Consider the following 26,712-nt stretch of genomic DNA (forward strand, 5'->3'; position numbering starts at 1 on the left):
CTGTTTCAATCAACCCATAAACATTCCTTTAAAGCCATTGGACACTTTCGGAACAGAAACAAATTAAAAGTTCAAAGATTTACATATAACTGACAGTGTTTACAGAAGGTAATGGTGAAAGACTTCTCTTGAAATATTATTCCATGAAATGCTTTACTTTTTGAGAAAACATACATGTCATGACACGGCGAAACGTGCGAAAACCGATGACCGATTGAGCCTAAAATTTCACAGGTTTATCATTTTATATATAAGTTGTGGTACACGAAGTGTGGGCCTTTGGACAAACTGTTTACCGAAAGTGTCCAATGGCTTTAAAAATCTCACAGTTCTGGTCGGATGCATTTTGGGAGTCGCAGTATCTCTTTAGGTGTTGTTGTGCTCAATTTACCGTTTATTACAATGTTCAAAATGTCCATCCTTATTTTTGTCTTCCTTGCCTCAGCGCTGAATTCTTGAGAAGCGGTTGAATTCAGCAAATGGTTGACTAATGGAAATAACCCAGCCAATAATACAGTAGAGAAAATTTTGACAGTGGTAGATATATTATTATGTACAGAGTCAGTCTCTCCCAGAAGGTTTACCCAAAACACGGCCAATAATGTGATGCCGATGACTTGTAGCATTATCCTGGCAACGTGCACCCTGACTGGCCGGTATTTTTCAACAATCAGCCAAAACAACTGAAGCTCAATTGTCGGTATTCCGTTTTTTTTATATTTGACGAGAGGGGTCGCAATTTCTTTTTCTTCAATAACACCCATGTATTTATTTCCTCCATCTCCAAGACTCGTCTGATTGTTTATCATGCGTCTTGCGGAGCGGACCTCTGCCTCATCCATCAGGGCGTCTGCCTCCTTCATGACGTCACTTAGTAAGATGTGATATCCGTCGTAAAAACTCGTAACTGCATCAACTACGTACATAGCCAAAACCAACATTGTCATCACATATGGGCCGACCTTGTCAGCATTTATCACAGTGCCCATAAAAGTGTGCACAAGTACTTCTGCAACATAGAAAAGGTTCATCACCAACTTATAGGTCCAAGTATAGATACCCAACAAATAAGGTAACACAAAACCTAAAACTGATATTTTTTTAACCCCCCTTGGGAGAAACAGTTGAATAAAAAATTTCAGAAAAAACAATAAGGGCAAAGTTTCTGCTGCAAAGTACACCAATGACAATAAGACACACGGAAGATACAACAACACACTTAACAAACCAAGACAGACATCACTGTCAATATGACTATGGATGCAGCGGTTAATAATGACCAATGGCCAGCTGTACAACACTAGCTTCGACCAACATTTCACATTAAGTATCATCTTTGCTCTATAACCTAACATGTCCTGTTCAAAGAAATTTTGGAAACGGTGCTCAAATGATTGCGACTCTTCATGTGTTTCGAGTCTGTTGTGAGTACCGGTCCTCGTCGTGTGCACCGTTCCTTTAACACATGTAAACAGTATTATCAAATGAAAGATAATGGTGAATAAGTTAATGCCAACATTATACCATGTTTCTGTAAAGGTGTCAATGAGCTTACAGCGATGAAGTGCATTGTTTCTCATTGAATAGCTCTCTGTATTTGTCAAGAGACATTGGGGAACATATTCCATCACTATAAACAACCCAACAAACACAAAGTACCTTAATGTGAAAACCAGTATATTGCTGTTTCCCCAGTTAAATAGCGTATATTTTAGTCCAATTGGGAGATCTGATTCCAGACTGAGCCTGTCGACCCCATTTTCATCGCTCTCTGGTGGATTTTTCTGTTGAAGAAATCTCACGGCCATCGGCGCAAACAGAGCCAAGATGATGCCAATTACGCGGATCCAAGTTAGCCAGAATTCGGTACGCACCACTCTAACCTGGTCACCGCCTCTCTGCCAACAGTCATATGCACTTGTTTCTTCCATCAATTTGAATGGGCTTGCAAACAACCTATCGTTCGTCTGATACATTTGTTTCTCGAGACATATTATCTCCCCATCATCATCATACACTTCAGCTTGACGTGCGTCATTTTCTCCTTTCGTCATGTCTTGTAGAAGTCCTTTGATCTCTTTGAGTGTGTCCTCATCAGTCGAATTTGGTTCGTTGCAAACAGAAGATGCATTTATCTTCACTGTTAATGAGAATACACCATGACTTAATGTTGTCAACGAAATCATGTTGAAATTGAAGGGAGCACCAAGTAAAAGTTTCCCCCTACCTCCTTTGGACCACACCCAAGTCAGTGGATCAATAATGTTTCCAATGTCCTCCAAGTAGGTCGAGGAAGGGTCATCAAACTTAACGTTTACGAAATCCAGCTTTAGATAGACGAAAATGGCGCCCTTTTTTACAAGTCTGTTGAACTCTTTCACTGGATGAAACGACTCGGATTTAAATACGGAGAAGTTGCAATATGTTGGTGAAAAGTTGTTATATGGCGGCAAAGTGCTATTAGAAGGAGAGGATCTCCTTTTCATGTTCACCTTATCTCGGCCAATTGTCTGTCCTTCAAACGACCGACGTGCTGGTGCGCTATGAAGCAGCCCAATCACGGCGAGAAATACGACAAAGAAGAAAGTCACGCCGGTGATATTTCTACCTTTGCTGCACATGCTGAATCCCCTATGGATTAAAACATTCATCTTTAAAGTTGCTTGTTTACTGTTCATTAAAACATTGAAAACGGGTAAATTATTCAAGCTGCATAAATTTGGTTGGAAGGCTGCCAGTCATTCTACCGAGAAAAAAAAAACAAGATTGTGTTTTTTACAGTATAATTGTAAAAGTTCCTGCAAAATATGCCATTTTGATCGTCTTTCTGCTGTTATGTTTATAAATTGTTTTGATAACTTCAACTAATTAATGTGGCATAAAATTAAAAAATAAATCCTGATGTGAATACCATAAACTATAACAGTTTCAATTAAAAAAGGGTAGTCACATTATTACTCATTACAAACTGTCACAAGACATCGATGCAAAAAAAAAAAAAAAAAAAAAACCTCAGTGAGCGATAAACTCCAAACAGGAAATTAGATTTATTTATTTCTCATTAAAAATTACATTTCAGACTGTAATATTCTTCCAGGGATGTATTCTTCTATCATCTTAAGATGGTGCAAGTTTTATGTCAATCTGATGATCTTCGGTTTTTTGCCTTACCAAATTCTGTAACGTTCCTTTAAAGACAGTGGACACTATTGGTAAATGTCAAAGACTAGTCTTCACAGTTGGTATATCTCAACATATTATGCATAAAATAACAAACCTGTGAAAATTTGAGCTAAATCGGTCGTCGAATTTGCGAGATAACACTGAAAGAAGAAAAAAAAAACCTTGTCACACGAATTTGTGTGCTTTCTGATGCTTGATTTCGAGACCTCAAATTCTAAACTTGAGGTCTCGAAATCAAATTCGTGGAAAATTTCCTCTTTCTCGAAAACTACGTCACTTCAGAGGGAGCCGTTTCTCACAATGTTTTATACCATCCATCTCTCCCCATTACTTGTAATCAAGAAAGGTTTTATGATGATAAATATTTTGATTAATTACCAATTGTGTCCACTGCCTTTAATTGCAGTAAATAATTAATAAACATCATTGCTTATATAACCAGGACAGGGCAATGTCATGTCAACACGGACGGGGCCAACTTCATATAGATGCTTATAAGCAGACTTAGATATCCACAAATTATTTTGCTCAGCAGAAACGTGTTAACTGAGACTGGTCCTCTATTGATTTTGACCTATCAAAAAAAAAAAAAAATGCTTAGTAGATCATTGAAATAACTTTCTCGGGGGGGGGGGGTACTTTTGTAACCGCATACAATTTTAAAAGTAAATGTTTGAAATCTATAGACTGCTCATTTGATTGTGTCCGGTTACTGATGGTAGTTAAAGAGGGACATGTTGCATTGTACAGTGAAACGATTTTACCTGGCACTGCCTTCCCTCTTCTTCAACCAAGTCTGTAATCAATCTATCGGATTTATTTCCTTGAAGTATCTGTGAGAAAGAAAAAAATACATGCAGTAAAGAGTACTTTTGTTATTATCACTAATGCAATTACTACATCTGTTTACTTTTTGTTGTGGTGCCCTTTGTTGACAGTTTGCTCAGAAGACCTCTGCTCTCGAAGTATGTCGTGGGTTTGAATTCCAACTGATTGGGTTATAGGCCCTATAATCCTGTGGTCAATTTATTGGAGGTCACCGTTCCAGAAGGCACAGGCCAATGGTATAATATTCCATCTATAGTTGTCAATACATCAGACCATGAGGGTAGGATCATACAGACTGCCTTCAGCCGATTTCACGAAACTGCGTAAGTCCACTTGCGCATAGTTTTTGGCACAACTAACATACATATTGCGTAAAGTTGCGTAAAGTTTCGTGAAATCGGCTGCTAGTCAAACAGCAGAGTGTAGTCCTGCGTCGCCTCAATATTGGTCCAATCCCCTCCAAATCCACTTTTTCTTTTTTTAAGGCTAACTTAACTAGACAATCCGATACCGCAAAATACTTATCAGTGTAATCTTTTCAACAACAAAATATCATACATTATATTTATCCCAAGTTGATGTTTGTGTCAAGCAGATTACTTGTTCATACCATGGAGGAATAATTCATACTTACCTACATGTACATTCTTACTTCCTTGTTTGTAATGGCGGCGCAGATTCCTTGACAACAAAAACGACGACATTATTAAGCGGCGTCACATCATGAGCGTGCGCATATTATTACAACAAATCGTGAATTTACAACAGAACGGGAAAAACCAGTCATTGACACAAAAACAGTCATTGGCTCACCGTACCCGGAAACGTTTTTAGCTATTCCGACCTACCGTCGGAACAGGTATTGTTTTCGTCGTCATTTTTTAATCTTAAAAAAAAAAATTAATAATATATATTTACAATGTTCAGTGGATTATTTCTCGTCTCACAAATTAACTTACAAAACAACCTTTTCTGTTTGTACAGCACTCATGAACATAAAATGAATGTGAAACAGTTAACTATGCTCAATTTTCTTTTTGGGATTTTGGTTTCATACAAAGTAGCAGTAGACGCGTTTTGGCTGTATCTGTGTTCGAACTGCAGCGTGAATGAATTATGAATATATTTAGTTATTTATTTATTTATTCCATTCCAGATCTTTATACATGATACAAAAAAAAAAAACAGCACAAGAGCTGTATTACACTGGTCTTGTCATGAATCTGGATCTGGATCAGTATAGGCTAGGCCTACTTGCAGCAATGATTACGGGATGTAGGTTGCAGGTGTGTGGTGCTAGCTGGGAACTCTATATTATTGAGTTCAATTTCTGAAAGACATGGGCCCCTACATGAGCGAAAATGGCAAGTCGTGACTATCTTTGTCTGGATTTCATTTGAAATGTTTTCAATCAATAAGGAAGTCGAGTCAATTGAATGTAAATAGATTTGTATTGTTAAAAAAAAACCAATCATTTAGAATACCCGTATATATATCAAGTGCTTTTTTGAAAGATTCGCGAAAAGCTTTGCACCATGTTACGTCATAGTTGGGTTGTATAGCCGCTTTGTTGCAGCGGGGAGGTATAACAAAGCAAACCCAACCACGACGTCAAAACATTGTAATTTTGACGTCAACGGCAGTAGTGTATACTATAGGTGTCCGATTTTTTAGTCGATAATAGTTCAGAGTAATGTCACAACTATACATTAAATCGGTAAATAAACACCATTAAATAAACAAGATTAAGTTTCCATCAAAAACAAATTCGCTCAAATATAGGCCTATACCTTTACGCTATTGTCACACTGTGGCGAACATTCTTGCAAATAATATGAATATTTAAAATTCGCGATGAATTCGCAAAAAAGTTGCGATTTGATATTGAATAATGTTCTCGGTCGTCCTTAAACCTCTCCTTACCAATATCTTACGCACAGTACGCACGCTTTACCAACAGTACCAATGGCTTAAGGCGAATTACCGTCTTTAAGAAATTTAGGAAGCGCTTAATTGCCACTTTCAGAGTGATGGCGAATGTTCTTGCGAAGATGAATATTTGTTTTTCGCATAGAATTCGTTCAAAATGGCGGTTGGATAGTGAATATTTTCGCAAGGATGTGGAGAATGATTTGTGAACGTAGCGAATTTGTTACCAACGCTTATAAACACACGGCGAATGTTTCGTAAGCCTTGATAAGCCATTCCTGTCGGTAAAGCGTGCGTGTTATGCGTTAGATGTTGGTAAGGAGAGGTTTAAAGATGCTATGTCAGATTGTTGGCCCCAAACATAAAAAATGGTTTTTTTTTGAGTGAATGGTATTTCAAAGAGTATCACCCGCTCTAACGAAAAAAAAGTTTAACTTTTACTTTTAATGGTCAGGAACCATGAAATTCTTTTAAAACGTTTCTTATACAACACATAAGAATTGGTCACGTGATATATTGTCGGGATCCCGACAAAAACTAATTTTGAGCACTTTATTTCACTGCTACTAATAATTGGCGGACTTTTTCGAGCAATGGCTCAAATGAAAGCTTGTAACTTTCTCGAACCCCATCAAAATACCTATTGAATTTTGGGTCAAATCGGTAGCCTTGCTCAAGGCAGTCGCATTATTCGCTCCGAAAAGACGCCGCTGTAAACCCACCCGTACACCCTGTGCGTGGTGCGTGCGATCACACCACATAACCCACCCGTATACACACTGTCACATCGTACGTCTACTGTGCACACAAGTCATCCGCACTCGTACCACTAACCGCATGCGGAGGCCGTCAGGCCGACATCCTTGTCGGGTCTGTAACTTCCGGGTTTAATGTGTTGTATTGAAAAATGTCCACAAGTGGAAAAAATTGGGGGGCTCTCGGATATGCTAGTATGCAGCTCATGAATATGTATATCTTTCGTCAGACCTATCAGACAACACAGGATGTGAGGCAAATGAATTATTCATTTTGACGTCCAATCACGCACGCCTATCATGCTCGCTGAGCGTCCGTGGTGGTGGTGTGTGATGTAGACATGTCTCGTCTTTCGCGGGCATTATGGTAATGAGCTGACCTTGGGAACTCTTCGCTTATTATAGTAACTGGCGGAATGCCGCGCTTCGCGCGGCACCCCGCTAGATGAGGAGGATTCTAGTATACAAATGTTGTAAAAGGTAATGTGGGGGCAAGGGAGGTATTCTTACAGGTAATAATCATTTCGTAGGATTGGATAAGAAATTGTATTTATGATCGGTATGGAAATTTGTCATTAATGTTGTATTTTGATAAAAATTAATTGTTGAGCGTGCACAACCTACGCGTCGCCTCCTCTCCTCACCTTCTCTCTTGCGTTCTCCAACTAAAGGAATTGGTGTTTGTTTCTGGAATTGAGCTTTAATATTGGGGATGGGTATACTTGGCAATGATGGTACTTGGCATGATATGTAGGGTATTTCGTAATATTTTAGTGTTGATCGAGCGGGCCAACGCATTATCCGTAATGTGGATTATGTTTCGCCTCTTTACGCATGTTTTAATTCAATCGGCTTTTGTCATTGTGTCAATTTTATCCACTGCACTGAGTATTTCCCAGCTAAGATGACTGTAAGGGTAATAATGCTTAGTCGACTAAAAATATAGCACGTACACTGCTCCAATGACACACTTATTTTATTGTGTTGAGCACATTTGGTACAATTCAGTTACACTTGGCAAAATGTACATCCTGAGTCCCGCCCAAACTGCTTTCGTTATAGTTACGAACTTTGTGAAACATTTGCCTTGTTATTTTGAGGGTCTGTACGTCCAGTTTTGGTTAATTTTTAATGGAGATGGGCCAATCGGACAATGTATAACTTGCTGAATTTGGAATCAGCAGTGGTATTTGGTTCCCTTAGCAACAAATCCATAGTCACCGATAGCCACGGATTTGAGTGGTCTATAAGTCTGGTCTCCCCCCCTCCTCAACAATTATCACCGCTGCACTATAGCAGAGGAGAAATCTGACTAAAAAGGCTTGTATGAAAGTGGTACCCTCTTTTAAAACAAACTCATAATCACAGCCACTAACAGCCACGGAGTTTATCTGACTGAAAAGGAAGCTTCGAATAAGTTCTGGTATACAGCAGATAAAAAAAAACGCGTCAGTTGGTATGGACTTTAACGACAAAGTCAATTTCTGCAAAATTGTATTGAAAATAAAAATATTTAATGATTGGTTGCTATATTTGTTGAATGATTTTTGCTTTGTTTCCAATGAGGTGTACACGATTTTAGAATCTAAGGCCCCATTCATCGTGATTTATTGAGCGTACGTCCAACGACGCAAACAAAGTTGTCTGAGCACCAAATAAAGCGAGTTTTCGGAACATGCTGTGCAACATCTAATCTACTGTTTTTACCACCGCTTTTGGGAGTAACAGAACGTCGGCTTCATTAATTTTTAGTTTATTCTCATATCAATTAATTCTCATGTAAACTTTCTGGTGAACATCCGCCGGGGCGCGCGCCCCGCGTGACGAAGTCCCCTGATAAAACATCCAATTATATATTATCATAATTATCTGTGGAACCCTATACGAACTAAAATAATAGAAACGGTAATTTTATTGGTCTTTAATAACTACTCCTATATTCTCTCACTTAATTCACTTTCAGAAAACATTTGCCTAGTTATTTTGAGGGTTTGTATGCCAGCTACCCCTACATCCTCTCACTTAATTCACTTTCAGAAAACATTTGCCTTGTTGTTTTAAGGGTTTGTAGGGCCAGTTTGGTTAATTTTGTATGGAGAAATTAGTAAAAAGTGCCTGATTCAGCTGCACATGAGGGCTCTTTCGATAACAAAACCCGACGGCCGATTGCTTAATACAAAACGGATTTGGCAAAAACTACATCCTGAGTCCTGACCAAACTGCGTTCTAACAATTTTTGTTGCTTCAGAACTTTGAATGGAATGTTCGTTTACAGCTTCAAAACAGCCGTTGATGTTTCACAAAGTTCGTAACTATGAAAGCATACTATTCTTAAACGGTGATTTAATGTACTCTTTTGTAGGTTTAACTGGCAAAACCTATACAATGTTTATGAAAAGAATCAGTAATGTATTTACTTTCTTTTTGAAAATGTTCCTTGAATTGATCCACCCTTGACGATGCTGGTAATGATAGGGATGAAACGCCGTCTGAGCATATACATGCAGAAACAATAATTATGGATAGTACGAAGCTATAAATTATTTTGATTTGTTTTTGTTTTGTTAGGTACAATAACCATGATTGCAAAAATAGGTGCATCACAGCTTGAAATAAGCACTAATTCCAACATCTGAGAGGAGGGTACGTCACCCCTCAGACTCCCTAGATTGCACCAGAGAGCATCTACGGCCTAAAACAATTATGCACCCCCCCCCCCCCCCTCCATCTTTTAAGACGGATTGACGCCCCTGGGCTAAGGGGAAAAATAGAGATAATGTAATTGTTACTCATAGGGGTTTACTTATTGTAATGCAAGCTAACAGATCCATGGATAGGGAAGTTTTTCACTGTGGAAGTTTATTGAGTGTGTGGTGCACTACGAGCAATTAGCTGACATCGCCAACACTGCTCGTCAGTACGCTCCTCAGTGAAAAATAAATATTAAACATGGGATGTGTTTTGAACAGAGCAATAGAACAGGTTCTGTTTCTAAATTCCGAACAGCGCCCTCTTTAGCCTTGAAATCACAAGGTCAACACTGCTGCTGATGACAAATCAGGATCACATGAACAAAACAACGTGTGATCCTGAACGTACAGTGCACAGTGGACGATGATGCTGTGTGTGTGGTTGTCCAAGATTGTGATTATTTTTGACAGATTGTGTCAAAAAACGTCTGAATCTGAGAAAAAATGTGGCCAGGATAGGAGGAAAGGATATTATTAGCACCATTTTATATTGTGATTAAGTTTGATAATTATTCATTCAGTGCCGACAAAAAACATCATCATGGCTTCTGTCAAAGTTGCCGTTCGTGTTCGTCCGATCAACGAGAGGTATGTACACCATTGCTCTCTATAATAATAACTATACGATTTTAACGTCAAAACTCAAATGATGGTGATGTTTTCATCTCATCATACATGTCATACCATGGTCATACAGAGTACATCGGAAAAGTTTCCGTATGGCGCCACCACTTTTTCATTCAATATGAAATAATATAGTATCTAATTTACCTCAATGAGATATCCCTTTTTGTAAAAATGAGTAAAAAAGTGGTGGCGCCATACGGAAAGTTATCCCCACTATTTAATTTATCATGATCCAAATCATCGACGAGAGACAATTTCATCTGACCATTGTGGACGGAGGCTACTTACCTACCTCCATGGTTGAAAGGACATAGAGCTTCTCTATGAATGAGTTGGAACGTAATGTTGTTTCTAGTTGCGATGTTCAGAACTCTCCATGGATCATGTGGAGGGTTCTGATCATCATCGCAACTGTTTTGTTTCATGAATGTGTGCACATTGTATACGATGTATAATCACATACAAATTATTTTGCAAATATTTGCATATATTATGTATTTGATGATGCAATACTACTATGAATGTTTTGGCATACTGGGGTTATGGTACCTTTGAAAAAGATTTCTAGAATCTAGGTCTGGGGAGTTTCCATCCAGTCGAGATTCCAAACTTCAAACTCATCAACATAGGCTATATGCGATCTTCAATCTTCAATGGTGGAATCCTTATTCAGCTATCTATAGCTATACTAGATTGGTGCAGAAGTGACGTCACAGGCAAAGTGCATAAGAAATAAGCTAAAGTTAAGGTGTCGACAAGACAAAAAGACTGATAACAAAGACGATAACTTAGGGTGCGTAAAAACTGACGGATGATTTAGAGGAGATGTGAGCCCACTGGTAGCCTCATCCCTCTAATAGCTGGTAGGGCAGTTTCTTTGAAGGCTGCTATTGAAGGAGACATTACAGTGGCTGCTGGGAGCTGGTTCCATAGTCGGATGGATCGAGGGTAGAAGGAGTATTTGTACGGAACTATGGATGTGACTGGTATGGTGAACTTTAACTGATGGTCATGTCTTCCAAGAAATGGTGCTGTTTGGACGATGGATGGGAACTGTACGTTTACTAGTCCTTGATGAATCTTGTAGAACATGGTTAGTTGGGAGACAAGTCGTCTAGTATGGAGTTACTCCCAGCCCAGAGTATTAATCAAGCTTGTCACAGATGTTGTTCTCCAAAAGTCGCTGAAGACAAACCGTGCAGCAGCCCGTTGGACTTGTTCAAGGCGGTTTACTGTGTTGATTGTGTACGAGTTCCAGGCTTCCGAAGCATATTCTAATTGGGGGCGTACTAGGGCCTGGTATGCTCTTGCCTTGACTTCCTTGGTACAGGGAGACAGAGTACGACGGAGTAATCCAAGGGTGCGACTGGCCTTCTGTGTGATTTTGTTACAGTGGTCGTCCCATCGAAGATCGTGAGATATGGTGACTCCGAGATACTCGTGTTGGTCAACTCGCTCGAGCGTCTGTCCAAAGATGTTGTAATGGAAGGTGCTTGGGTTGCGCTTCTTCGTTATAGAAAGGATGGCACACTTTTTAACGTTGAAGTGCATCAACCAGGTTGAGGACCAATCTGCGAGGGCTTCAAGATCTCTCTGAAGGATAAGGTGATCATTTTGGTTCTCTATCTCCCTGTAAACAATACTATCGTCGGCGAACAACCGTATGCTTGACTGGATGTTATCTTGGATGTCATTTATGTATAGTAGGAATAAGGCGGGGCCGAGGACTGAGCCCTGAGGAACACCCGATGAGACATTTTCCCACGAGGAGTGTGAACCATTGACAGAAACTGCCTGTACTCTGCTATGCAAGAAAGAGTTAATCCAATCCAGGGTTGGACCTTGAATGCCGTAGTAACCTAGCTTGGCGGATAGTCGTTGGTGGGGCACTTTGTCGAACGCCTTGCTGAAGTCTAGAAGTACTACGTCAACTTGTCCACGAGTTTGGAGAGTATGCGCCCAGTCTTGGCATGATGATATTAGTTGAGTTACAGTTGAGAGCTTTTCCCTGAACCCATGTTGGGAGTCTAGAAGTATGTTGTGTGCACTCAGATGTTTGGCAATGTGGCTAAGCACAATATGTTCCATCACTTTACAGCAGACGCAGGTGAGGGAAATTGGACGATAGTTTGCTGGGTCAGATTTAGGACCTTTTTTTATAAATGCTGGTTACAAGAGCTTGCTTCCACTGAGTTGGTACAGTTCCTGATGTGTAGAATTGATGAAAAAGAAATGCAAGTGCAGGTGCCAGTTCATGTGCCAGTTCATGTGCGACTGTCGTCAGGAGCTTGGGTGGCAACTCATCAGGACCACAAGCTTTAGCTGGATTCAGAGTATGCTAGTTGTTTCTCCACTCCTGCAATGCCTATGGTGAGCTGTGGTATGGATGGATATGGCGATTGTCCTTTGTTAGGGATGTTGGAGCATGGTTCTTCTGTGAAGACAGATTGTATTCCTCCATCCTCCCGACCAACAGGAGGATGGAGGGCCGGTTATGATCATTGCAACTAACTACAAATAGCTATAGTGCACATGCCATGTAGCATGGTACGCTAGGTCCTTAGGTCACTAACAAAGTTGTCGTAACTACCACGTCTCAGAAAGTATGGGACAAACCATGCAACAAAATTTGCATTCCATCATGCAAAAAATGTTTGTAAGTAATTTCACGACATCACACATATTCGGTAAAGTATTTTATAACTTACAATGCGTAATTCTTTTTACACATTCACAAAAATTAGTACATATATGACATTTTTGCATAATGTAAGCACATTGCGTATTACGTTGTAAAGCTACATTTTAAATAAATTAAAAGGTGAATTTAACATTTATTTTACAATCACATCGCCATCATAATAACATTTGTAGGTAAGGAAGGTTTAAACATAATTTTTTTTGCATAAATCTCAGGCTTACAGTGCATTAAAGTTTCAACTCTATATGTACAAAAAAAGTTTAAATTTTTCCGTAATCCCAATTTCAGACCTTTTTTTATCAGCCATGACTCTTGCTTCAGCTACTATAAACACTCAATGAAGTTCTTTGAGTGCATGCATTATTTATAACCGCCCCAATTCTGCCTCAGTCCGTCCGACTACTCAGGTGATGTATTTAGAATTGAACATAAAGGGTGGCAGGCAGTCCATGCATGTACCAATGCTTACCACAGGGTTAGGCATTCTACTCTCATCCAAAGGTGTGGAGTAACATAGGAGAAGAGGAACACGGAAGGACTTGGGCCCACTCCACTCTAGCCAAACTGCCTCATCAAGGTCTAGGCCTAGCCTAGTCTGTTAACAAATTTCAGAGATAGGCCTATTGGTTGTATTTTTTTTTTTTACTTTTCTCAAACTTTTCAAAAATTTATATCTGCTCTTTAAATGCCATTATTTTTATTCTTTCAGGGAAATCAGCTTGGGTTCCACTTGTATTATATCAACAGAAGGTAGAAAGACGAGCATCACAAACCTAAAAGTAAGTTGGTTGTCTTTTTTTCAAAAGTGTGTCAGAACTTCTCCCAACAACTCAAGACAAGTGTCCCAACCATAATTATTCCAGCTCCTCCCCCATGCCCCACATATAATACGTACAACTAAATATTTGTAAAGCGCCTATTTACGTCAAGATCAAAGCGCTGAAAAGAGCAAAACCAATGGAACTGTAAATACAACAGTTAAATTTTACATCTGATACAAGTGAGTGATGAGAGATTTTAACAATGTCAAAGAGTTAACATTTCTGATGCATACTGGGAGGTTGTTCCATATCCGCGGAGCAACAAATGAGAAAGTCCGGTTGTGAGCAGTATGAGAGTGTCCACTTACTGCCCAGTATTCTAACACATGCAGATACTTCATGGAGGCAAAGGAGGCGATTGCCTCCATGCCCCCTAGTAATTGCCTTGTTGGTGTCCTTGCCTGGTCTTTTATAGGGTCTAAGGCACTTCCATGAGGGAATATTTAAGTCTAAGGGATTTTTTGAAGGGGCAAGACAACGGAGGCCGTGGCTTCCGTGTAAATCCAGGCTTGGTGTACCTTATTTCCTCATTAGATGCAATTTTCCCAAGGAGAAAATGCCTTGGTGCCCTTGCCCTTTCAAAAACGAAGCAAACAGGCCTGCTAATGGGATCCGGATGGGTTAAAGATTATTGTGGCTCATTGTAGATGTATTTTACTAAAAGGATTTTGTTACAAGACCCCTCAGGAAAGACTGTTATTGGCCCCTATTGACTGTATTCTGTGATGAACTGCAGGCCTGGCACAGAGGCCATGAAGGCTAATTGCCCTTGCTAACCTAATTGCTTACCATAGGCTTTGAGATTTTCCAATGCATGCAATGGAATTGCCTTGCAAAGTGAAAATGGTCTTGCCCTCAGAAAGATGAAAGTCAAGGCCCGAATGTTGTTGAGTAAACGTTTTGTTTTAAAAAGGTAGAGCAGAGTGAACTGTCATGTGTAGATGTCATTTTTTAGTTAACTAGTTCTTCTTAAACCATGCTTCCACCCAAGAAGAATACTTCACACTTTTAACATCATACAAAAGCTTCAAGTTTTACTCAGTTTTCCTTCATTTCAAACAAAATAATTAATCAAATTGTGACTGGCCACTCTTGGGTGAACATATTGTAAACAAGGTAATACAATAGGGTGCTTGTTTACGTATGAACTAGGCCTGGTATGAACTACGCAAGCATAACATGACACACAATGATTAGGCTGTGCATTTATCCAGAATCAGAATTTATATAAGAGTTTTCTTTCAAACACGGTGGCACGTCTTACAAACTACTGCTACCTACTCATCAATTTAGACAATCGTACCACCACCAGTAACCAATTGCCAAACAAGCACAAAATACAAACAAACCTGTAAAATTAAACATGGTCTTGGAGAGAGAAAGATGCTACAATAAATATTTTGGGGCCCAACGGGATATGGCCAGAAGTAAGTTTACATGAAAGGTCTGCATAGATCTGTTGAAGCCTTCTCTGTAAAGAATTGTATTTTTTTAGCATAGAATACTGTGCATAAACTTAAACCCGGACCTAGCCTGTTTTTGTTTGTTTTTATTTTAATTTTAATACGTACACTACACATTGCAGGTCAAAGTGAACTTGGGTTTGGTAATTACAGTTGTTTTCATTGTTTTTTGTTTTTGTTTGTTTAGTGTAAAGTACAAGGTTCAATTGTTTTCTTGTGCCTTACAAACCAAATTCATTTACCAAATTGAAAAATTATTCTCGTTGAACTTTAAACCATAAAAATTAAAACAAATCAGGCTGCTGTCAGTGACTGCCTAAAAACATGTAGTTTGCGTGGGGAAACATTTTGGTGATTAGAATATAATGTCCATGTAGAGGAAACCAGGTTGGGATTGAGCATGGAGCTTGTTTCAGTTTCTTTACTAAGTGTTTAAGTACAGTCATGCGAGAAAAACATACATTTTTCTGTCAAACAATTGTGATTGTAATGAAGCTTAATTTAAATGCTGTCTGAGATATGGGTACCTACCTAGGTAGTTTAACATTGGTGCAGACTGCAGTGTGCTATTCTATGATGTTACAGTTTCAGCAACTGGCCAACTTACTCACAATTTGAACACAATAAAGACAATTTAGACCTACCGGTACATTTAAATCATAGACCTACATTTATTCAACCATTAAAGCCATTGGACTCTTGTGGTAAACAGTATTGTCCAAGGCCCACACTTCGTGTATCACAACTTCTATATAAAATAACAAACCTGTGAAAATTTAGGCTCAATCAGGAGAAAATAACGGGAAAATCCACCCTTGTATCCGCACGTTTCACCTTGTCATGACATGTGTTTAAAATAAATCTTCAATTCTCGATTATCGAGAATTGATATTGTTTTACTGTTTTCTCAAATAAAGCAATTCATGGAATAATATTTCAAGAGTAGTCTTTCACCACTACCTTCTGTAAACCCTGTAAGTTATTTGTAAATCCGTGAATTTTTTTTTTCTGTATTGAAAGGGTCCAATGGCTTTAACAGCTTGTATGCTTGAATTGAACTGCACATTTATCTATATGGAGCAACATCCTACGCAAACCATGACAATCTAATTGTAAAGTGATTCAAAGCTGAAAGTATTTTAAAATTATAAACAAATGTTTAATTTTTTCCCTTTTTTTTCTTAAGTTGGCTAAAATTGTCAGGGAAGGGAACTTTTCACAATGTCAGCAAACAGTTGCATTTTCCGGGGCTACTGTCTGATTCTGCACACAAATCTGCTTTTGTGCTAATATAATGTTTTCACTGTTGTGTTGAAGAACTTTGCCCCAGGCTGTAATCTTCTTGTAAGCCTAAAAAAAAAAACCACTTCCTTTTAGGACCCTGGACCTCAGCATGTAGCATGTAGGTATGGAGACAAAGGCTTGGAAAGCTACATTAATAACACCAATACACTCAGGCACTTTTGCATATGGCCTAATGTGCGAAATATAATTGGTAACAAAACAAAAAATCAAAATTTAGCGTATAAAAAGTATTTCATGTAGGTTACAGCTGAAACCTTACAAAGAAGTAAATTAATTAATTAATATATTTAGATGGGATACATGTAGCCTTATTTGTTACAAAATATTCCTTGTTACAAAATATCCCCAACTAATAAGTGCCATTTACACAAAAAAACTAACAAACAATTAAACAAACAGTAAAAAGTGAACATAGTTAAAAACAGATCAATAAGGAAAGTTGGAAGAGAAAACTGAGTGTACTGTAAAACAAGGTTTGTCAAAAAATTTCAGAAATGTAAAACACATCACAGATGCATGATGATAAAACATGAACATTTCGTACATGTGTACGTCAGTGGCTATCACACAACAATCTGTTTGCATGCTTCCCAGTTAACATCCATAAAGCTGTGTGGTGATACTTTGCCTCCATGATTATTTTTTAGTGGTGTGTTCATGTGACATCTGTTTTGCGACCCAACTTTTCCCAGGACGATTTGCCTTCGTTGTGGTTTGCTTTCCAGGGATTGTTATTTTTAAACCTAATGTTGATTTTGTATAATCCTTTTCCATGTTTACTGCCCACACAACAACATGGGAAATAACGGCTCTATAAAAGGGAGTGTTTCTAGATACAAGTACACTTGATTTACCAGGCCCTTAGAAATATATACCGGGTTACCACAATACATGTACCTGGGATTGTATTGTAACACAAGGCGCAAATAGAAAACCAAACAGTCTTTTTTTGTCTGTCGTGTCAACAATTGAACCCAAGCGAACTGTACATTATGGCGTGGTGAACACTGAATCCTAATACTGTCAGTAATATCAAGCACAACGTGCATACATTGTACATTCTGTAGACTACCGGACCATCTGGACTCGCACTTTCTGGTGTTACATATATTGCAGTGTTGGTGTTATATTATATCTTTTGTCTGATTTGAGTCTGGGTTTTATTTCAGGAAGGCTTGTTAGTGAAATTGGAAACATTTCAATGCCCTTTTTACCTTAATTATGATGCTATGGTCAGTGGATAGAAATCATTTTTGATCGACGGTTTTGAGGATGGTTTTGTGATGATGTCCACTGGTTGTTGTCTTCTTTTAAGTAAACAAACACACCGTTTAAAAAAAAAAAAAGAAGAATTTTAAAGATGTGTGATTTCAGTCGTTGCAGGCAAACTTACATAATAAATCTGATAAGGATTTTTTGTAAAAAAAAGATTATTATTTGTTAACGATTTTTTCCAGAAGACACAAACCGCAAAAAAAACCACTTTTTGAAAATGTAAAATATTCTCTATGCGTGAAGAGTGTTTTTTTTTTTATCATGGAGGAAGAAATAGATAATTTGTAAACTTAATGTTGTCCAGTGATTATTGTTAACTTATAAGAAATCATTCTGAAAATTATTTTCCATTATGTTTCAGACTGAATTTTAATAATAGTCACATGTGTCCTTGTATGCTTTGAAATCCTACAAGGCTGAATCAATGACATTCTTTGTGCACTGCATTGTGTGAAAATTTGTAGTCTCTAGAAGAAGTAGTGTAGTTAGGAGGTCAGTCCTGGCCAAGGCCCTCCCCCCACTAAATACAACAGAGACACTTATGAAGGAAATACAGAAAGTATTTTGTTTGTTCATTGAATGATCTTGAAGGTGCTAGAAGCCACAAGTAATGGCTGGACTCTCTCTGTTTAATAATCTCCATTTTCTCCCGTGTTTTGTGGTTGGACCATATGATTGAACCATGGAGAAAGGGCGGGTTGAACTTAGAATCCACCTAGCACAATTATTTGATTGTTGTTATAATAAACAATCTTTTGTATCGTCTACTCATCACCACATAGAAATATTCATGACATTGACAACAGGATGGGCATACCACAAACTGTGTGGGCATACCACAAACCATATAGGCCTACAAGTGTTAATCCCTTTAGTCACTGTTTATTTTTTGAATAAGTTTCTTGGCGGTGAATTGTTTTGACCCACCCACCACCCCAAATTGAAATGTTTAAACATTAGCTTTACAAATATATTAATTGAAGAACAAAGTAATGCCTCAAATGGACCACATACAGTAACATTGTAGTTTAGGTCAAAGGTCTCAAACATGATTGTCAGTACTTTTCAGTGACTTTGCCTGGCTTTTAAACAAACAGCTTTTACTTTGTAAACAAAAAGGTAAACAAAAATACTAAGTACATGTACTGAGCTTGCTGACTGGGATTCTGAGAATAAACGTTATATTTTTTACACGTATCCATTGGCACAAACACCAATAAACAGGATGACTAAGAGAGATAACAAGATGTGGGAGGAAATTACAAAGGGGTAAAAAACACCACGCAAGCATTATAGGGATTATGCAAGGTTTATGTCTGAGGCGGGATTCGAACGAGGATCTATAGGGGTCAAAATGCTGGGAATAAATCACTAAGCCAACCTGATCAATTGAGAAGGACTACAAACTGAATTGCTGTACTTAGATCGTACTATGGATGTGCTACATGTAGATGTGGTACGGTGGGTCGGGTGTCAGGCGTCTTTTGGATATACTCATGCACACATATTTGGTCCGTTTGTAGCACGTTCGTCTCGTTCACAGACATGCGTTTCATTACCAGAATTTAAGGGACTTGGAGACATTACATACATTTTCCAGCCAAAGCTCTTTTATGATTTTTTTTAGGAAGGGTTCAGACATTTCAAGAAGTAGTTTGGTGTGAACCCTGAGCTTTTAATTATAGCGAGAGAACTTATTCCCTGTAAATTACCTTGTGTGACACGTTTTTGTGCTTTCCCAAACTAAAAGCAGTCACTTTCTTTTTCAAAGAACCATTGTTCCATTATGTAGTGAACCCCTAACAACATTTCTCTGGGTTTTTTTTCGGGGGGGGGGGGGGGGAGGGACATTTTATCTTGGCTCGCATTTTTGTTCACTTTTTGAAATGGACAGAAACTGCTTTATAGATCAGTCAAACATTTCTCTGGGTTTTCTTTCGGGGGGGGGGGGGGGGAGGGACATTTTATCTTGGCTCGCATTTTTGTTCACTTTTTGAAATGGACAGAAACTGCTTTATAGATCAGTCAAAGTCATTCAATAAATGGTATAAACTCAACAGTGCCAACAGCTATAATCTAGGTGGATAGACCAGGCAGTGGATTAGTGTGGGTTTGGGGGTGATAAGGTTATGTTAAATTCTAATCTTTCTTTGATGAAGGCTTAATGTCAAACTTGTGTCTGGTGTTGTTGACTGTACAAAGTATCATTATTGTGAACCTGGGTACAACACATAAACACGATATTCTATCCATGGTGTACGGCAGGCTGTCGAATCAGCCAGTGAATTCCTTGTATATTGAGAGTTTTCAATAGAAGTACTTCAAACTGGCTGAGTTTACTTTCCAAGCGTTTAATCTTCTTGACTGGGCTTTATAATCCCATTGCAAATACTCGCCAATTTTCTCTGTTATTTGTTGGCCTGACAGTCTGTAGATCTCTACTACAACAAGTGAGACTCCATGCTTGCACAAAGCACTGTGCATATTGACAGTTAAAACTAGACAAGATTTAACAGCATTCACTCATTCATGCGAAAGTTCAGGACGCATTCTTGAAATATTCAATTTTTGTGGCAGTTCATCGCTGGGTTTGAAGTGAAAAGTAATGGTTGATAAGAGATAAGAGGACATCCATTTCTCCATTGCTTATATTTATGTGAATACAAAAACTGGTACAGCTAGTGTGCATACATTTTGCAGGCAGGGTACTTAGTTCTCGGAAGGGCATATGGCATTTTTCTTCCATGAAAGGAATCATTTTGGGTATTTAAATGCAATTTTTGGCTGAAACATTCCAAGGGACACGAAGGCAATACCCAGGGGGCATGAAGGCAATTTGCCTCTGATGCCTAAGTGAAGTGTCATGCCTGTATCCAGACATTGACTGCTCTATAGTCTAAAACCCTAAAACCCTCATTGGGGTTTCGAAAGAAACCTCAGAATTTACATATTGCTAGGGTGAGGGTTAGGAATATATAGGAAAATACACTGGGGGTGTCGGAACATATTGGTGTCGGAACATAGAGTTGCCGAGACATAGGTGTGTAAAAAATTGTACAGTCATGTACGTACATCAACAAAGTACATTGTCTCTGTTATGTGGGAGATTTTCAATGTTCTGTTAGTAAGACCATGGTAAGACTAAAAGTCAGAGGGGAAATAAACAAAGTTCCTTGTTGACAATGAATCAATGTCAGGAAGTTGAAGACTTGTGTTTATAGCATTTCAAAGAGTTTCCTTTTAATGTGAAAGCAGGAAGTGGTTCAGAAATATAAACTTGTTTCTTAATCTTGACTTCCCCCCTTCAGCTACATAACACTGTAATATGTTATTGGGAGCTGAGAGTGGCTTAATTTTAAAATGATTCAGGTTTGACAAAGACAAAATTACTAGAGCGGGATTTAAACCAACAACCTTGGTAATATATTGTAAAACTACACCAAACAAATTGTAATTTGATTTGGGATTGTGGGAAACAAATCCTAGTTTGCCAGTTGCTAGTTGTTAGGTCTGGTTTTTGACAGACAGATTTGACCCTAAGATGTACCTTTAAAGGAACAAAAATCATGAAGATCACAGATTTACTTCAAACTTACACGGTCTAATGATGATAGCAGAAAACATCCCTTGAAATATTTCTGTCTGAAATGTCCTATTTGATGAGAAATAAATACTCTTTTATTTCGCATTTGGAGTTTATCACTCAGTGAGCATTTTATTAATTTTTGTTTTGTCATCGAAGCAATGCAAAATGTGTTAACGGTTTTTCACTATTTTCTCGTGACCCAGATGGCCTATCGATCTCACACTTCTACAGGTTTGTCAGTTAATGTATATGGTGTTTTACATGTGCATACACTGCCAGCAACTGTTTTGTTAGACAAAACCAATTCTGTAATGTTCCTATAAAATATGAATAGCTAGTAATATTGAGTTGAGAAACCACACACTCATGCTCATATATAATGCTCGTATCAAAGCTCATATATCATGCTCATTTCTGCTTAGCAGAAAAAAACGAAGCATTGTCTTCTGCTTAAGCATCTATATGAAATTGGCCCCAGGGATGGGAGGGGGGGAAGCCTCCTCCCCTCCCCAGTGATATTGAAAATATTGATATTTTATGCCTTCATGTTCCATAGATTCCAGCGCATGCAGCTGAGGGAGAGACTGTTTTAGGAAGAGAGCGAGTGAAAACCTTCACCTACGATTACTCCTACTGGTCGGTTAACCCGTCAGAGCCACAATTTGCATCTCAAGAAAGGGTGAGTAACCAGTTTGAGAAGTTACAAACAGTGTAAAGGGTTTTAGGCATAGTCGCTCATACCATTTTTCCTCCTTGCTCATAAATTGAACAGTGTAGGTCCACTAGCTGAAAACGTTTGCATTCAGCTTATTTGATTGGTGAATGATGATCGATGGTGGTTAGAAAATGTTGTTTTACAGTAGATTTACGCTTACTCTACATAAGATAAGTTCACAATTGCTTACACAAATTTCACAGTTTACATTTTGTGCAATTGATTTTTGACTTTGCATACATATTTTAATGTTTCTTGAAAACATATTATATAACCCAACATACACATGTATGAAATAACAAAACTATAAGAAAGTTTAAGCCCAGTCTGTAATTTGAGTCATGAGAAAATATTGAGGGAAAAAACATCTTATATTTTCACTGTTCTTTGAACATAGAGTTTTGGTACTCTGAGATCAAAACCAATTGTTTGGCTCAGTTATCAAAAACAACAGCAGTTCATGCTTAAATATTTCAAGAGAAGTTTTCCACCATGACAATCTTTATCTGATGTAAGTGAAGTGCAACTCTATGAATACTTATTTGTTCAATCATACCAATGTTGTGCTTACCCTTTAAAAAAACAAAGTGGCAATGCGACAAAGGACGGAGCGGAAGGCAAGGTCCTTTATCGCATGGCCACAACTCTGCAGGTTGTTAATGGCAATTTAAGACCTTGGCGCTTACTCTTATAGTTATATTCCCTTATTTAATTTCTTTTTTCTTTGGTCATAATAATGAAATAAATAACAATGAAAACTTATAAAGCGCACAAATCCATAAAAGTGCTCATGGCGCTAAATACAAACAATAACATTAAAATTATATACAATAACAACAATTAAAGCGAAAGCCTAAGTCATGTAATTTTATAGGCTATTAGCTTAAAACAAAACAAAACAAAAAACATTTTGGAATTTGCAATTATCTCTTGGAGGTTTCAAATACGGGGTTTGAAGCTTTGAGCTCGAACAAATATGCACATATTACTACTACAGTGTATTACTAACTGTACATTTTAGGATTTTCACTCTTCAGTACTCTTCACTCAACACATTTTCAAAAAACAAGGCTTTGGAGTATACAGAAGTGCAAAACACCAACCCTACAATAGATCTCACTGAGTTTTGGAATTATCAGATGTATTGAACATTTGAATTGGTTTGTGTACTTAGTGCAAACAGTAGTAAAAAATAAATGGCTAGATAACAGTTTCAGAAGCATCAAAGTACGAAGGTTGTTCTGATAACGCTAACGCTATGTCTAGCCTCTGGCATAATTCAAACATTATTGGATCATTTATACGTAATCACTGCAGACAGGTGGGTATAATGAATACATGTATTCATGATGTTTCAGTCATTTTGATTGGTGGATATGTTCATAGCCAGTCCTTATTGGCCACTTGCTTTGTTATCTGGCATTATCTTTATCTATTTCTGGGAATACTGAGGATGTCTCAAATGCAATGTTTTAAAATGCAGATCAAAAACTTGAGGGAAACTTCTTAATGATTTTTAAGAAAGCTTGCATTGAACCAGAAACACTGCGAGGGTAAACTTCTCCTATGCCTTGGCAGGTGTTCTGGGCCGCGCAATACTTTTAAAGAGTTCCTGAAAAACAAAAGGACAGAGCATCACAACTTCCCAGGCTGGGATTGAAACCCACATTGTGTGACGACAGACCTTGAATATGTATTGCTTAGCGTGCTTGCTGATGGGACAATACATGAAGTTAGTAGGAGTAGCCCTAACTTCCTAAGTGGAAGGTTGAGGACTCTGACAACAAACATCAGATCAAATGGCCTTGCAATAATTGCAAGTTACATAAAATTAATATTGTTGTCTCCCTGAAGTTATCTGGCAATCATATCCTTCTGATTTCTGAAAAGTTGGGATTAAATAGCCTGACAAATCTGAGACGTCCACACCATACATTTGATAAAACTGTCCCACTTGTTTGCCATGAACCAAATATCATGCCTGGGTTATCTATCTAGTAGTAGTTGTGATCTTGTTTGTTGTTTGAAGACATCCTATTTGCAAACTTGATTATGGCCAATTTCTTTGAACAACTGTTTTCCTTTTTCGCCAAGCTAATACTTTACAATATTTTAAGTCCTTGTTGAAAACTCATTTGTTTAAAGCTTCTTTTTTGTAATTTGCCTATTTGTATCTTGTATCTTTCTCTAATTGTTTATTTTATTGTTTCTTTAATGCGCTTAGAGGCTTTTGCATTAGGCGCTTTACAAATGTCTTATTATTATTATTATTATATATAATGCAGTATCAGACATGTCAGAGGCCCAATTTGAGCTAAATTTAATGCGTAAAATATTGCTTAGTACACCTTTGGAAATGAGACAAACAGAATGCAATTAATAAGGCATTTTGAGTTGTGTCCACCATATCTGGGAAAGGAAATGTCTTTCTGGTGAGCAGCATTTGTTAGTACTTTACAAATGTGTGCTTTAAACTACTTTCATAGGAACCTATCTGATGAAAAGTGAGTAGCACAACACAACACTGAGTTTGACATTAGTGCTAATCTTAATACTTTAAAAAAAATAATCTTCTACAAATTTACCTAGTCAGTTTCCCTAGTGGTTTATATTTGATATCTGAAACAAAAAAAACGCATCCCCTTAAGACAATCCCCTGGCTGCCGCTTCCCAGGTTGTATCGTAATTTGGGTGTGATCCCAGGCTAGGATATCTGAAACAAAAAAACGCATCACCTTAAGACAATCCCCTGGCTGCCGCTTCCCAGGTTGTATCATAATTTGGGTGTGATCCCTGGCTACACGGAGGCTACCGGTTGTATGGCTTTTGACTGGCACCCCCAAACAAAGATATTGGCAAAATAGGGACACCGCCAACATAGGGCTAGAAAGCTCAGTTGGTAGAGCGCCGGCACGTTAATCTGGAGGTCGTTGGTTCGAATCCCACTCTCGTCAAATTTCCTTTGTTCAACCCCCAAAATCACTCTTTTAAATGCGATAAGTCTTCCATAGATTGGTCGGATGGTTTATTTATTTAATTTTTTGAAACCTAGAAAATGGAACTTGGACAGTACTCCTTTAAAAAAAAAACCAACAATGTGCATGTATTGACCTCAAAATTCTCTACGATCAGATCACGTAGATATATCCACCTCCGATGAGATATAATTACAGGCACTTCTTCTAAATACATTCTAGTGTCGTGTCTGAGATTGTTGTAATTAGTTTTACCGACGGCATGTGTAAACTGATCAACCTGGAATTTGGCAAAGAATGTGTTAACGAGGGCGTTCGCAGGATAATTTATTCATACCTTGGTGCTACACTAGGTCTATATCAGATACATATTACATTAATCAGAACATGAACACATACACAAAAACAAGCAACAGTCGTTGGTACTCTCATGCTCAACTGGCTCTTTCCATAAATACCACAGGAGATGGTATGGAGACCTTTGGGTTCTATACATAATAGACACTGGCTTTAGTCTCCATTAGTAATGTTGAAAACAGGTAGAATTTTTTTTAATGAGTTCTACAAAATCAGAATGGCCATCATGGGCATTTGAGGGAATTGTCAACATAATGTTGCAGCACAATACCTTACCTGTAGAACCTTATTGACAAGTGTGCTTGAATGCTTTTTACCCTGTTAATAACTGTGTACACCATTTACATGTAATGCATGCAGGAACATGCACAGACATGCAACTTTAAAGACACTGGACACTATTGGTAATTAGCTACCGAAGTAGTTTTGTATCATGCATTGTAGTTGGTTGCCTCCAAGTTGCCTGCAAAAAGTGGCCTCCTTTGACAAGGAGTGTCATTGTATCATTTGATCCCTCTAATTCTGAATTTGGAAAAACTATTTTTTAACTGCCTTTTTCATTTCTTATACATTTACATGTACTTTAGATTAAAGACAGTGGACACTATTGGTAATTATCAAAGACCAGTCTTCTCACTTGGTGCATCTCAGCATGCATAAACAAACCTTGTGAAAATTTGAGCTCAATTGGTTGTCGAAGTTGCGAGATAATAATGAAAGAATAAACACCTTTGTCACACGAAGTTGTGTGCTCTTAGATGGTTGATTTGAGACCTCAAATTCTAAACCTGAGGTCTCGAAATCAAATTCGTGGAAAATTACCTTTCTCGAAAGCTATGTTACTTTAGAGGGAGCCGTTTCTCACAATGTTTTAGACTATCAACCTCTCCCCATTACTCATCACCAAGTATGGTTTTATGCTAACAATTATTTTGAGTAATTACCATTAGTGTCCACTGCCTTCAAACATCGAAAAGTAGTAATTCAGGAAGAAGTATTTCCGGAAAAGACAGTCCTGCATACTTGCTGAAAAAAGGGTTAAAAATTAAAAACTGCTTTGAACTGGTTGTGTTCGCGCAGTTCTTGGACTGTTTTTTTTTTTTACAATAAAAATAGGTCACAACAGATCACAGTGACCCTATAATTATCTTTGTGAAAGTTTCAATTATGATCAAAATAAAGTTTTGGAAGCCAACTTTTGACCTTGTGTATGCCTTAACTGTAGTCATTTGGTTCTAGACCTTAATTTGCACAATGAAAATAACGAAGTAATTCTGGCATAGAAATGCTTATAGAATATAATTATTATGTTTTTGTTTTATTTTAAGAAATACCATGCAGGCAAATCACTCGGATGGATTTGGAACCCAGGACATTAAATAAAGCACAATGTTTGAGACATCACACAGTTATCTTGACTGGTGTATTGGTTAGATATTAAA

At 38.0% G+C, this 26,712-nt stretch overlaps 2 protein-coding genes across 4 annotated transcripts in view; one reads left to right on the forward strand and one right to left on the reverse strand.

The window, feature by feature from the left end:
- Positions 1-255: 255 nt before the first annotated feature.
- On the reverse strand, positions 256-4,685 carry LOC117295947. Its single transcript, XM_033778756.1, has 3 exons — positions 4,646-4,685; positions 3,948-4,016; positions 256-2,631 (listed from the first exon to the last, which is right to left on the reverse strand). Exon 3 carries the CDS (start codon positions 2,619-2,621, stop codon positions 324-326), a length of 2,298 nt encoding a protein of 765 aa, XP_033634647.1. The 5' UTR covers positions 2,622-2,631; positions 3,948-4,016; positions 4,646-4,685; the 3' UTR covers positions 256-323.
- A 5,105-nt stretch (positions 4,686-9,790) lies between these two features.
- Positions 9,791-26,712, forward strand: part of LOC117307238 (kinesin-like protein KIF16B) — a 57,628-nt gene continuing 40,706 nt past the window's right edge. For all 3 annotated transcript variants that reach the window (XM_033791928.1, XM_033791943.1, XM_033791934.1), the window contains exons 1-3: positions 9,791-10,033; positions 13,483-13,552; positions 21,780-21,902. In XM_033791928.1, coding sequence (XP_033647819.1) covers positions 9,987-10,033; positions 13,483-13,552; positions 21,780-21,902 — 240 coding nt within the window. In that variant the 5' untranslated portion in view covers positions 9,791-9,986. The remainder of the gene's footprint in view (positions 10,034-13,482; positions 13,553-21,779; positions 21,903-26,712) is intronic.

Source organism: Asterias rubens, chromosome 1 (genome assembly GCF_902459465.1).
Source record: "Asterias rubens chromosome 1, eAstRub1.3, whole genome shotgun sequence".
Lineage (NCBI taxonomy): Eukaryota > Metazoa > Echinodermata > Asteroidea > Forcipulatida > Asteriidae > Asterias > Asterias rubens.